The 12,205-nt window shown below is 34.3% G+C and overlaps 2 protein-coding genes across 2 annotated transcripts; both read right to left on the bottom strand.

The window, feature by feature from the left end:
- Positions 1 to 938: 938 nt before the first annotated feature.
- Positions 939 to 3,604, bottom strand: LOC114185759 (uncharacterized). Its single transcript, XM_028073663.2, has 4 exons — positions 2,668 to 3,604; positions 1,615 to 2,590; positions 1,335 to 1,526; positions 939 to 1,214 (listed from the first exon to the last, which is right to left on the bottom strand). Exons 1-4 carry the CDS (start codon positions 3,483 to 3,485, stop codon positions 1,050 to 1,052), a joined length of 2,151 nt encoding a protein of 716 aa, XP_027929464.1. The 5' UTR covers positions 3,486 to 3,604; the 3' UTR covers positions 939 to 1,049.
- Positions 3,605 to 5,875: 2,271 nt separating this feature from the next.
- Positions 5,876 to 8,770, bottom strand: LOC114182964 (uncharacterized). Its single transcript, XM_028069775.2, has 5 exons — positions 8,630 to 8,770; positions 7,736 to 7,880; positions 7,597 to 7,665; positions 7,041 to 7,147; positions 5,876 to 6,584 (listed from the first exon to the last, which is right to left on the bottom strand). The coding sequence occupies exons 2-5, from the start codon at positions 7,869 to 7,871 to the stop codon at positions 6,117 to 6,119; spliced, it is 780 nt and encodes a 259-aa protein (XP_027925576.1). The 5' UTR covers positions 7,872 to 7,880; positions 8,630 to 8,770; the 3' UTR covers positions 5,876 to 6,116.
- Between the last annotated feature and the right edge of the window lie 3,435 nt (positions 8,771 to 12,205).

Below are 12,205 nucleotides of genomic sequence, written 5' to 3'. Positions count from 1 at the left end.
TATACGAGCACTTCCCTACATTGGGAAGGAAGCAAGTACGGGATACATATGTGGAGACCGAACCCCGTGCTCTACGTTATGTCACTGGACGCGCCATTTCCGCTATAGCTGATGTTAGAGTCCAGTTGGATGGCTTGACATATGATGGGATGATTTGGAACCCATATGTAGCACACAGAGCTGCACGACAACTGGTAACACATAGCATGTTTTCTGGCTTCCTGAGGGTTGGGACCGTCGTACAACGTCATTTGCCGGAGCGTGTGTTGCGACAATTTGGCTTCATCCAGCCTATTCCACGACCGCCTAGTTCGGTTCCCATGATGGACTTTGAGGCTATTGATGATCGGTGGAAAAAGCACGAGCAGTTTGTTGTACATCAAGTGGTCCAAGCACCAGCTCCCTTTTCATGTTCAGATGGATATTTGCAGTGGTTTAGGAGAGTCTCCCATCCATACATTTTACGTGGAGCTGAGGCCGACCGACCTAGCCTTGTGCTTGTGCCCCGACTTCGTCGGAATTTGCCAGATGACATAACAGTTCAGAGGACGTCACCGTCATCATCTTCCAGTGGTTTATTGGTATGTCACACATTTAGTTGTTCATATTATTAGTAACTATTAATATTTGACATTAACTTGTTATTATGACAGGGTCTCGTGAAACGCATTGTAGGTGGTCTTCAGCGGATGATAGACTGTAGAGATGTTACTGAGGGCACAGTTGTCTGGGATCGCACTCATGAGTTATTGCAGATGGCTCAAGATGGACTTGAAGAGGAAGAGACTAGAGGAGGACGTAGAGTTCGAGGTCGACGACCATCTACGTCTGGATAGTCGATTTATTTGTATTTGATGTTAGAATTGACATTTGTATTGGATTTTATGTTAAGATATTTCATCTATATATGGTATTTTATATTAAGTTATTTAATGTTAGCAATGAGGCCAAAATATATCCGTCCCTTGGCCAAAGGAGTTAGAATTTTATATATTGGTAAAATAATTACAAACTACAACAGTGAAATACTTAAATACAATCAACAAATATCAGTCTTCCATGAGATCTACATAACTGCGATCCACTATGTGTAAATCTAGGAATGCTTGCATCCTATCTCTATAAAATGATGCCCACCCTTTTGCCTTTGGGTAACAATTGCTAGATGATATGATATCCACTGTCGGTAATGGACAACCTTCTTGTAGACGAACCTGTAAATACGCAATTAGTCAATAGAGAAATAAAGTTATTTATAAAAATAATATATATATATATATATATATATATATATATATATATATATATATATATATATATATAAACATATATACCTGAACAAAATGAGAATTGTAAACATGTCCGATACAAATTAGTCGATGTTGACTTTGCGAAGTAGGTGGGGATGTACGAAGTGGGAATATAGTCAAATTCTGAACTGATGACAAGCACACGAGGATTACATTATACCGATTAGCAATCGCATACCCCATGTCTGGTATAGTCATCCACTTGTCTCGATTAGCCTGTATATAATTAATTAGATTATAATAAAACAAAATCATAAAAAACTTGTAATACATAAATTTCAATAGTGGTGTATAGAAGTTATACCCCTGATGGTGATTGAACTAGCAAAGACTTTCTCAGTTCTTCCAGACGATCATAGCCTCCAACTAACGTTGCATATTCATCTCGCCATTGGCTAAGTTCTTTGTATAGATCATGTCTGATTAGAGGCCACGACTCCTCACCCATACCCAACAATGCAGCAATGCATCTATATCCACAATGACCGTCCGCCACAACATCGACAACATCGAGTATATATGGATGAAAAACAGGATTGAACTGTTCTAGCATGGGTATTACTTTCTCTTCAATTACACGTTTGCTCTTCACCTTGTTTTCTGTTTTTGCAACAAATGTGTCTTGTCTTGAGGACTCTATGAAGGCGTCCACATGCTCAAAATAGGAGGGATCACGTTTGGTTGACTTCTTTGATCTATGACTCTTAGCTGCACCTTTCGTCTTAACTTTACTCGGTGGTGGTAACATCGATGTCATGGAAGGGCTAACTATGTCAAGTAATTTATGTTTTATGGTCACTTTTCCTGCAATATCAACTTCTTTGAAAAGATTAAGCAGTAGATCAACCTCCCTCTGAATAGATAATTGCCCTTCAGATTGTGAAGATGAGACATTGGAGAAGCTCAACCTAGTCCACATGACATGAATTTCTTGGAGAGGAATAATCCCAGGATCATATCGTGCTAATTCACACGCACATGGTAGACCATATGTTTGTCTGAGAATGCAGCCACACCGACTACTATCGAATCCAATCTTCTTTACTCTTTCCAACTCTGGAGCAAGGAGTTCTAAGGCACATCTAGAAATATTACCCACTAATCTTCTATAACTCAATGCCTTGTAAGAGTCACTGATCAGATTTATACTTCTTTCAAAAGACGCCTTAATTTCGTTGTGTTGCAAGATAATAACGTTGTGAATTCCATCCCAACACGAACAAAGGTCTCCCATACTACTTCCAAGAACTTTCTTCAGACTCCAGTGAGCAGACTCAACCCTAGTACAATTTATACAAGGAAATCATATAAACCATTAATAAAAAAAAATTTAATTAATAGCAAAATACAAACATACCTGTTTGATGTTGTATTCCCCAAATGCATAACTTTGTTCGTCCAAGCCTTCACAAAGAATTTCTTATAAGGAATGATCCACGAGTTGTTAACATATTCAAAGAATACAGGCCATGGTTGGCAAACAAGCTCAAGACGATGAACACACTCGTTGAACTTTAATTCATCTTCACAGTCCATGACATTCTCCCAGGCTTGAAGTACAACATCCCATGCGTCAACAGAATTTACTAACATTTTGCACTTTGCCTGCACATTTTTTTGAATGTGGAAACGGCATAGAAAACGATAACACTGAGGGAACACCATGCCAACAACATTCATTAGAGCAAGATCCCTATCAGTTACAATGACTTGTGGACCACCCTCGGACGTCATAAATAGACCTCTTAGCCTTTCAAGAGCCCAAATGAAATTATTTTGCTTTTCAGTAGATAAAAATGCAAAAGCGGCCGAGAAAGTTAATCCTGTTGAGGTCACACCAACAATCTCAAGTAATGGCAACCGATATTTGTTGGTTTTATAGGTACTATCCATTAAGAACACAATGTTGAATGAATTTAACAACTTCACAGCATCAGGATGGGTCCAGAACAAATCGCTTACCACATCAGATTCATCAAGACATCTACTAAAATGGATGTAGTGATCACGTTCCAACATCAACATTAACTGTTGTAACTCAGTTCTTGAACCTCTTATTGAACGTTTGTACCTATATCTCGCATTATACACTTGCTTCAGAGTTGTAACATTACAATCATCTTTTTCTTTCAAAGTGAGAAGTATATTTGCAGGTTTGACTTGACTTTTGGTCATATCAACAAGCAACGACTGTTCAGTAGACTTCAACCTACCCGCATAGGGGTGACCAACTAGAGTAGAAGAGACATCGTGATTATGGTAACCACATTTTACGTTCAACACCCATCCCTCCCCTTGAGAGATGGGTCTCCCTCTCAATCTAAAGGGACAATCACATTTTCTTGTCCCAGATAAACTGGGTTCTGCATCACACTTGTATTTTCTATATTTTCCACCTCTTTCACAACCTAATAATACATGGGTCTTTCTTCCTGGTTGTCCATTGTATTTATCCGATCTTAGAATAATAACGACAAACCCAAGATTATAAGCAACCCCTCTAACCCATTTAATTAAATCTTCACGTGTTGAGAAAATATCATCGGTTGTAAAATGAGATGTATAATCTTGTTCGCAAATATCATGAACAAAATCAGAAAACTCTGACATGAGACTACAATTTTGTTGAGAATCCGCTTGAGAATCCAAGAAACTCAAATAACTAAAATGATGCTCTTCCATAATGAACTATAATAAAAAAAGAAATTTTAATAAGTAAATAACCCATCTAATAAGTAAAAATTCACCAATAACACAATATACACACCAACACACAAAATCAAATTATGAAACGGAATACCATGAAACGGAATAGCTATTCCGTTTCACATCTTTAACACACGGATTATGTAATCCGTTTAGAAAAACAAAATTTTGGTTTCTATTTCATGTTCAAGTGTTTGGACTTCAAGTGTTTGATGTGTTGGACAAAACATCCATACAAATAAGGAGCGGAAATTTCAACCAAATAAGTTATTCAATTCTGATACATATGCCGAAAATCATAATTTATACGAAACGGAATACAGAATCCGTTTCAAAACTGTATGAAACGGATTCTGTACTCCGTTTCAAAAAAAATTTGCAAATTTTTTTATGAAACGGAACACAGAATCCGTTTCATACTGTATGAAACGGAATACATAATCCGTTTCATACAGTTTTGAAACGGATTCTGTATTCCGTTTCCCATACATTTTGAATTCCAAACAATCCCTTCAAACAAATTCAATTTACAAACTTATGGTGGTGGTATGAAGGCTAACCTGACGGAAATATCACTTGGAGGAGGTAAAGCAGTTACTCAGAAGAACTTCCTTCAAAGAATCAACCTTCAATCACAATAATAATCACAATAATGCAAACAAAACAATAATCAAATGCATGAATAAACAAATGAGGATACAAACCTCTTCCAGGGACCACCACAGATAGAATGAACCAACAAAGATACGAGGGACCACTGCAGAGAATGAAGGGCTGAAGCACGAGTGAGAGGGACCACTGCACAGAATGAAGGACTGAAGAAGGACGAATGACCAAATGAAGGGCTGAAGCACGAGTGAGAGGGACCACTCCACAGAATGAAGGACTGAAGAAGCAGGAATGAATGGATGATGGAGAACAGAGGGAGTACATTAGTAATGTATAGTAACGTTTTGGGGGTGCAGGGAGGTTGACGCAGTAAATGAAATTTACTGCGTCCGTAACCACTTTCAACCATTCTCACAAGATATTAAATAAGAGCAGAAATGTAAATTTTGGAGGTACAGAAAATTTCTTGGAGGTGCAGGGAGAAGGCCCCAAAGATATTCGCTCTCCACCTTTTTACAGTGTGCTGCGTGCGGGGCAATCCACATGGCCTATCTTGTATTTCTTCATAAATTTTTTAAAAGTTTCCATCTAAATATGTTTAAATTTTAATTTGACAAAATCTTAGATGGAAAATTTTGGGCTCAATCAAGAAATTTTTTTATTGTCTTCGGTAGTTTCATTCGAGACATCTTTAGTGAAAATATAACTAGATAATCTTTTGATCCATTCAGTTCGGAGACCTTCAATTTAACGTAGGCATAGTGTCTTAGATATTAATACTGTAACTTTGCCTAAAATATTAACACTTTAATGTACCTTCAGTTTAACTTTATCCATGTGATTTCATCTTTGGCCCCATTTTTTCAAACCGTTCATGTGTTGATACAAATTTTTAAATTGGTTTATAATTTAAAACCAATAATGGACTTGTTAAAATCTGGCTTCAAAACCAAATTCAAATCACAACCAAAAAACATCTGAACTAGTTTTGCCCAATTAAATGAATATGAATTGAAATCTAATTAACCTAATTGAACATTTAAAAATCAAATGAATTAACTTCCGATCGCCAACAGAAGAACCTAAAAAGCCATTTCCCATTGAACAATAAACTAAGAATGTCCTTTGATGAGGAGTTTGAAAAAGTAAAGAAACAACTTCAATAAATGTCCTTGCATCCTGTGTTTCCCTGGAATAGGTTGTTGTTGTCTTAACTCCAGCCATTCTTAAAATCATTTGATATCATGAACTATGTAAATTTTGCATATTCGTTTATCATTCCAGATACTGAATGTAGATCAACAGTAAAATTATTCTATATGAAGTTCAACTCCTACAAAAATATTATTTTACATCAGTCCTTGAGCTGACAAAATATCATGTTCAAACCAAGCAATGAACTGCTGAAAATCAAGAAGTGAAACAAGAAAATTGGAGACGCATTTGTTTATCAACAAGCACCGGTTACTTGCTCTAGGCAAGGTGAAAATCTCACCTACGGGTCTGAGCATAGTCATCAGGTTGTTCATCACTGTTCCCCCTCACATTGTCTTCAAGTGGATTGAATTCATCATTGTCTGCTGCGCCTGTTCCTTCATTTTGGCTGCTTCCGAATTCACCACTAGCTGAGCCAAGATCCCCACCAGAATTTCCACCAAATTGGTAATTACTAGCATCACCACCACTAGTGTAACTAGTTTCAGCATTGCCACCACCATAGCTTCCTTGAACACCATAACCACCACTTCCATAGCTTCCACCCCTGCTGTTGTTTCCTCCATAACTATCTCTACCATAGCCACCTCCACCTCCACCACCACCATAACCACCACCGCCACCATAGCCACCTCCACCACCACCATAACCACCACCTCCACCATAGCCACCTCCACCACCTCCAAACCCTGGGCGTGACCTTTCTGTAGCATAATTCACCCGAATTCTCCGACCATGAAGATCCTGTAACACAACTATTAGAGATACCAAAGCAACATTGCACTCTTATAACGTAGGCAGACATTAGCTTGATTTATCGACTGAAGCTAACAGTAACAATTACTCGATGCTAAATTCTAATTGAACCCTCATGTGAAGAATTCAATCCTTGTTCCTTCTTTATTTTAAATAGACAAGATTAATTGGTTAATTTACTAAAACATGTATCTTTCAAAGTCTTGATCATGGTTTTCAAATCTAACTCCATATTATAAGAATTTGTTGGTTTCTCAAATATTCTTATTTTTAAACCGAGTCATACTAGGTTTTTGACTAGCTCATAAATAATGTAAAAACAACTTTATAATTTCTTCATACATACAGATAAAATTACAGAAGTATTTAACAACATGCTTGCTTCCAATGTGAAATGTCACGACGAATGACATTTTTAAAAGTTAGCACGGACAAGAGATATACCTGACCATCCAAGGCCTGAATGGCAGAAGATGCATCCTCACTTGTTGCAAAGGTTATGAAGGCAAAACCTCTTGATCTGCCAGTTTCACGATCCATAATAACCCTGACTGGAAGAATATCGAAAACAAACAGTTTAAGAGCTAATATCAATAAGCATCATATTTTGAAATGAAACATGTTTGCTCGACAAAGACATTTTTAAATGCATGTTATATAAACATTGGATTGTTACCCGCCAGTTTGTAACACAATACAAATGGTGGCTGTTACAACACTCTATCATCGCTAACAACTACAATTGTGAAATTCATTCTTAGACAGACGAACAGGCTAAAGTATTTCCACTATGTACATAACAATCAATGAGCAGCCTTTATTTTTATAAAAAAAAAATGGTAGCCTCTCTATCAAAGCATATTCATAATGTATGTCATTGGATTCTTCAGAACACTGAAAAAGTATTCACAAATGACTTTTTCCTTTTCATGAGTGTGATATTTATTACCTCTACCTTAAATAATGAAAAACTAGTGGACTATGTATGTCAGAAAAATACCATCAAGAACTTCTCCATAGCGAGCAAATGCTTCCCGAAGGCTCATATCATCAGTGCTGTAAGAAATACCTGCAACGAAAGTTTAAGAGCTTTAGCTGAGTTCCATTCTGAAAATATACATCACGCTAAACTACAGTACCTCCGACAAAAAGCTTTGCAGATGACATGGATCTAATTGCTTGGAAAAGTGAGGGGGTAGACGCAGAAAAATCTTGATTGATGTGCTTGACAGCAGAATTCTTGAGTAGATTTCCAATTTTATTTAAAAACGCCATTGTTCAAACCTACAAAAGTATCACAAGCCAACAATGTTATACAGTATATTAATTGATCAATGTAACTTAACCTCATTGGCACACAAAAGTTCCAAACCCCAGATCACATTCTTTCATATTAAAATAATCACCAATCAGTTGCAATATATTTTCTCACTAGCCACAGCTCAAAAATTAAAAGTGACCACCAAAGGTTGTGGACATGTGATTGAACTCCACACTCCACATCATCAAGTCTGAGGCGTACCTTGTTCAATCCAATCGGAAAACAGCGTATTCCCCACGTAAACACGAACTCATAGTAGGTATGGATTCGTGAATGGATGTTTTCAGTATCATTTTAGAAGCAAATCATTCCCAGATAAAATTACAAACATATAATAGCCTTTCACACCAAAAAATTTGCCCCACTAGAAAGACACTGAATCAACAATAACTCTTATATATGCTGAATACATGTTCATATGTGCAATAGGTCTGAGGGAAAAAGAAAAAAAAAAAAAAAACACCAGCCAAAGTACAAATAAAAAAATGAGAATACCCACTTGTGTTTTAAACAAAAAGACTAGCGATCGAAAAAAAATTAATCTTGCAGAGTGTAAGGCATAACCAAAGAGAAAAATAAGAAACTGCTACGAATCCAATAACAAGGGCATGCGGGGGAAAAAGAAACCAGCAAGTTATCGAAGAACAAGAGCAAAATTTTAATATACAGAAAAGAAATTGGTCGAAAGAAAGTTGTGAACTTTAGATCTTACCAGCCTTGTAAAACAGAACGGAGGTTCTGTTCTCTCCTTCGGAGGTGCGTGAAGCTGTTAAAACCTAAAACCCTAGAATCTCCACCCTGAACTAAATAGGGCTTTGGCTCTGGAACTTGACACGTGTTGACTCTAGCACAAGTAACACAGTTTCATATTAATAATAACATCTTTTTATAGGTGACAACATTTTATAAAATTAGATCTTCAATCGTGTCATATAAAATTCTCTAAACGAAATAATAAAATGTTATTTTATTAAAAACTATAATTAATTATTTAAATGATATATTAAAATTTATTGAATTGTATAGTAAAGGAAATGTGTTTAAGTTATACTTTTGGATATTAAGTAAGCATCTGTCCTAACCTAGTTGTCCAATTAGTGGTGTCTAATTATCTTATTTAAGGGGTAATGATTTCAAACTTTCGGTGAACAAGAATGTTATTAATTTTATTTTCAGGTCAAACCAAGTTTCACAGTAGAGAATTAAACCATGGAATTTTCTGTTCAACATATTATTTTTAAATAACCAGTAGTTTACCCTTAGATTAACTCCAACAAACAAATAAAATAGAAAGTAAGTAGTATTTTAGAACTTTAGTGTAAGCATATATTTATACTTCCAATCAATTACAAATCGTGTATATATATATATATATATATATATATATATATATATATATATATATATATATATATAATATTTATTACAAAGTTTAACGATCATATCATATAAAATAATTACATTTAGATGTAATGTAAAAAACACACTATGTATTTAAATTAAATTTTCAGTACACAAATAAAAGTTCATTTTGAAGTATATCAAGCAAAAATAAATTTTCGTGTTAGAAATTAAGATATAGTATATATAGAGTCTAATATTATTTTATATTTTTATACATTTATTGGTTACTATGGTAAATTGTTTAACTTCTGTTATAATTAATTGAAAGATTAGCGTTAAACAAATTCAAAATATAAGAATTATTAAATGTTTAATATTACATACATATGCATATTTTTATATAAATTAAATTAAATTAAAATTTTAATATATATATATATATATATAATTATTGTAGTTCATATAAACAATTAATAGAGCAAGAATAATAAAAAATAAGTAGTTTAATGTAATTTTAATCTCAAATATCAACAACACTCAAAAAATAAATCTTTTTACGTATGTTATTTTGGATTTTTTCTATGTCCAACAATGGTTTGATGTTATAATGAATGATGTAATTTTACGTTGATTCCTCCAAATGATAGACGTAAATTTACGTCAAACATTATGAATGATCAATGTTAATTTATACGGTATTTTAACACTCATACAAAAAAGACTTTAATATATGTTATGTTAAGTCTTGTACGTGATAAAGGTCAAATAGTATAGCAAGAAACAAATTAACGTATGTTGTCCTAGTATTATATGTATGTTGTCCTTGCATTATATGCAAATTAACATTTGTTGTATTTATAACATTTATACATTAATTTATGTTCATGAATTTGTGATCTTTTTTAAATTTTAAACTAATATTTATGTTCTCTAAAAGCATTGTAAATCAATATATAATACAAAAATACATTGCAAAACTTTTTAAAATTTTCTAAAAATGGGAGAAAAATTACTAAAAGAATAAAAGATATACCATAAATCATGAAATATTTAAATTTTAGATCCCCAATCGTCTTTGGGATTGACCGGCGCATTCATCACCGTATTTCCATCTTAATAGAAGTTATCATACAAAAAATTGAGTTAAAAATAATTTTCTAACTAACTTTAATGAATTTTACAAATCAGGATCAAATGGGTTAAGGTAAAACAATAAAGAAAATGAGAAAATTCAACCTCAATGACAGAAAAAAACACAATCTTTAGGCATACAATAATGACACGAGACAAACCTTAATGCAAAATGCAATAGAAGAGAATTAAAGTTTAAGCCCAAACTAGCATCACAGGGACAAAATGAAACAAAATAGGTTAAAGAATTTGTTTGTACGAGTTTGACACTGTCGTTGCATTTTGGTAAAAGGTTTCACGCAAATGAGAAAGAGAAAGGTGAGGATTATCCATTTAACATTAATCTCAGGATAATTCAATGTTATTTAACATTTGATTGACCTGTGACTGATGTTAAACAGAGGATTAACGTCAGGTAGAACAATGTTAATTTGTACAAAATATTATAAAAATATTACTGCATATTTTTGACTTGGAATTTTACTGTACTTGATGTGAAATTGGTGATTTGAAAGCTATTTTTATGTTAGTGTTACGAAAACCGTCGTAAAAGTCTTGCGTCCAATAAAAGACTATGAAAAAGTTTTAGGGTGTGTTCCTTTGTGTAGATAGATATGGGGGAGAGTGTGAAGATAGATTTGTGTAGATTTAGGTGGATGAATATTTGTGTTTTTTTGAGTAGATTTAGAGGATAAAGTGAGTGGATTTGGAGATAATTTTTATGAAAGTTAGTGAAAGATTTGATTGATGTGATAGATAAAATTATATGTTAAAATAGATATATTTATTAAGTTACCATAATACCCTTGTATAAAAAAAGATGAATTTTTGAATTGATGTTATTGAAATAATTTGTAAATTAGTTATTTTTAGTCATAAAAATTAAATTAAATTTTTTTTAAACTTAAAAAAAATGAATTTTGATTAATGTAAAAAAATAGTACAAGAAAATGTATAAAATATTAAATATTAAAAGTTTGCATAAAAAGTCTTGATTTTACTTGCCAAAAAAATTATAGGCCTGAAATACCAATTTCTTAATCCCAAGTCCTTCACTCTCATCACCAAACTATCCAATTCATTTATCTGTACATTTAGAAGGCCTGCAATTAATATGATCCACGATGCCATGCCCTGATACTCAAAATGGAAACATAAAGGTGTTTGTTCCCATGTCAAATACTGATACTTCTCCATTCAAATCAATTTTTTAAATTAAATTGCGATCATCATAATCATGAATTAATGAGAAATTACCACTCTTTTTTTCTTCACCGATATTATGCATCTATACCTGCAAAGTTTGAGTTTATGACCAGACGCAGAGGGCATGAAAAAGTTATGAATTCAATTAATGCTGCCATAGACCTTGGATTTAATCTAGTTAAAGTATTTCTTGGTTACATATCATTACTTTTTGCCAGTGTTTCTCATTGATCACCTTCCCATGTGCAGCTACCCTTTTGCTCAAATTCATTAAGTTAATCAAATGAATTTTTTAACAAGGGTGCATAACCTCAGCTCCTCCGGCAGCCGGCAGCTCCAACCAATTCCTCCACGTCCAGGTCCACCTGCACAAAACAAACAAATGCGTGAAAATAAAAATATAAGCATGATACCGGTGTCGTAACCGGTGTCGCTATTTCAAAACATGGCACCGGTTACGTAACCGGTGCCGTCCCACTCCCATCACAGCCTGCAACACCTCTTATACGGCACCACCATCCCAGTCCTGCAACACCTCCTACACGCCACCACCGCAACACCTCACGACCACCACCACACCCCCAAAGAACCTCATCTTCCCCAAATG

Source organism: Vigna unguiculata, chromosome 5 (genome assembly GCF_037176805.1).
Source record: "Vigna unguiculata cultivar grain cowpea cultivar isolate G323 ecotype 2 chromosome 5, ASM3717680v1, whole genome shotgun sequence".
Classification (NCBI taxonomy): Eukaryota; Viridiplantae; Streptophyta; class Magnoliopsida; order Fabales; family Fabaceae; genus Vigna; species Vigna unguiculata.
This window is presented reverse-complemented; position numbering and strand designations above follow the sequence as displayed.

Bases quoted from the DNA above. Each gene is read 5' to 3' on its own strand.
- LOC114185759 (XM_028073663.2), bottom strand. From the start codon at position 3,485: ATGACCAAAAGTCAAGTCAAACCTGCAAATATACTTCTCACTTTGAAA. The intron at 2,591-2,667 runs GTATGTTTGTAT...AAATTGTACTAG, and splicing joins GGGAATACAACATCAAACAG to GGTTGAGTCTGCTCACTGGA. The intron at 1,527-1,614 runs GTATAACTTCTA...AATTATATACAG, and splicing joins TAGTTCAATCACCATCAGGG to GCTAATCGAGACAAGTGGAT.
- LOC114182964 (XM_028069775.2), bottom strand. From the start codon at position 7,871: ATGGCGTTTTTAAATAAAATTGGAAATCTACTCAAGAATTCTGCTGTC. The intron at 7,666-7,735 runs GTACTGTAGTTT...CTTTCGTTGCAG, and splicing joins TGCAAAGCTTTTTGTCGGAG to GTATTTCTTACAGCACTGAT. The intron at 7,148-7,596 runs GTATTTTTCTGA...ATATTCTTCCAG, and splicing joins CTATGGAGAAGTTCTTGATG to TCAGGGTTATTATGGATCGT.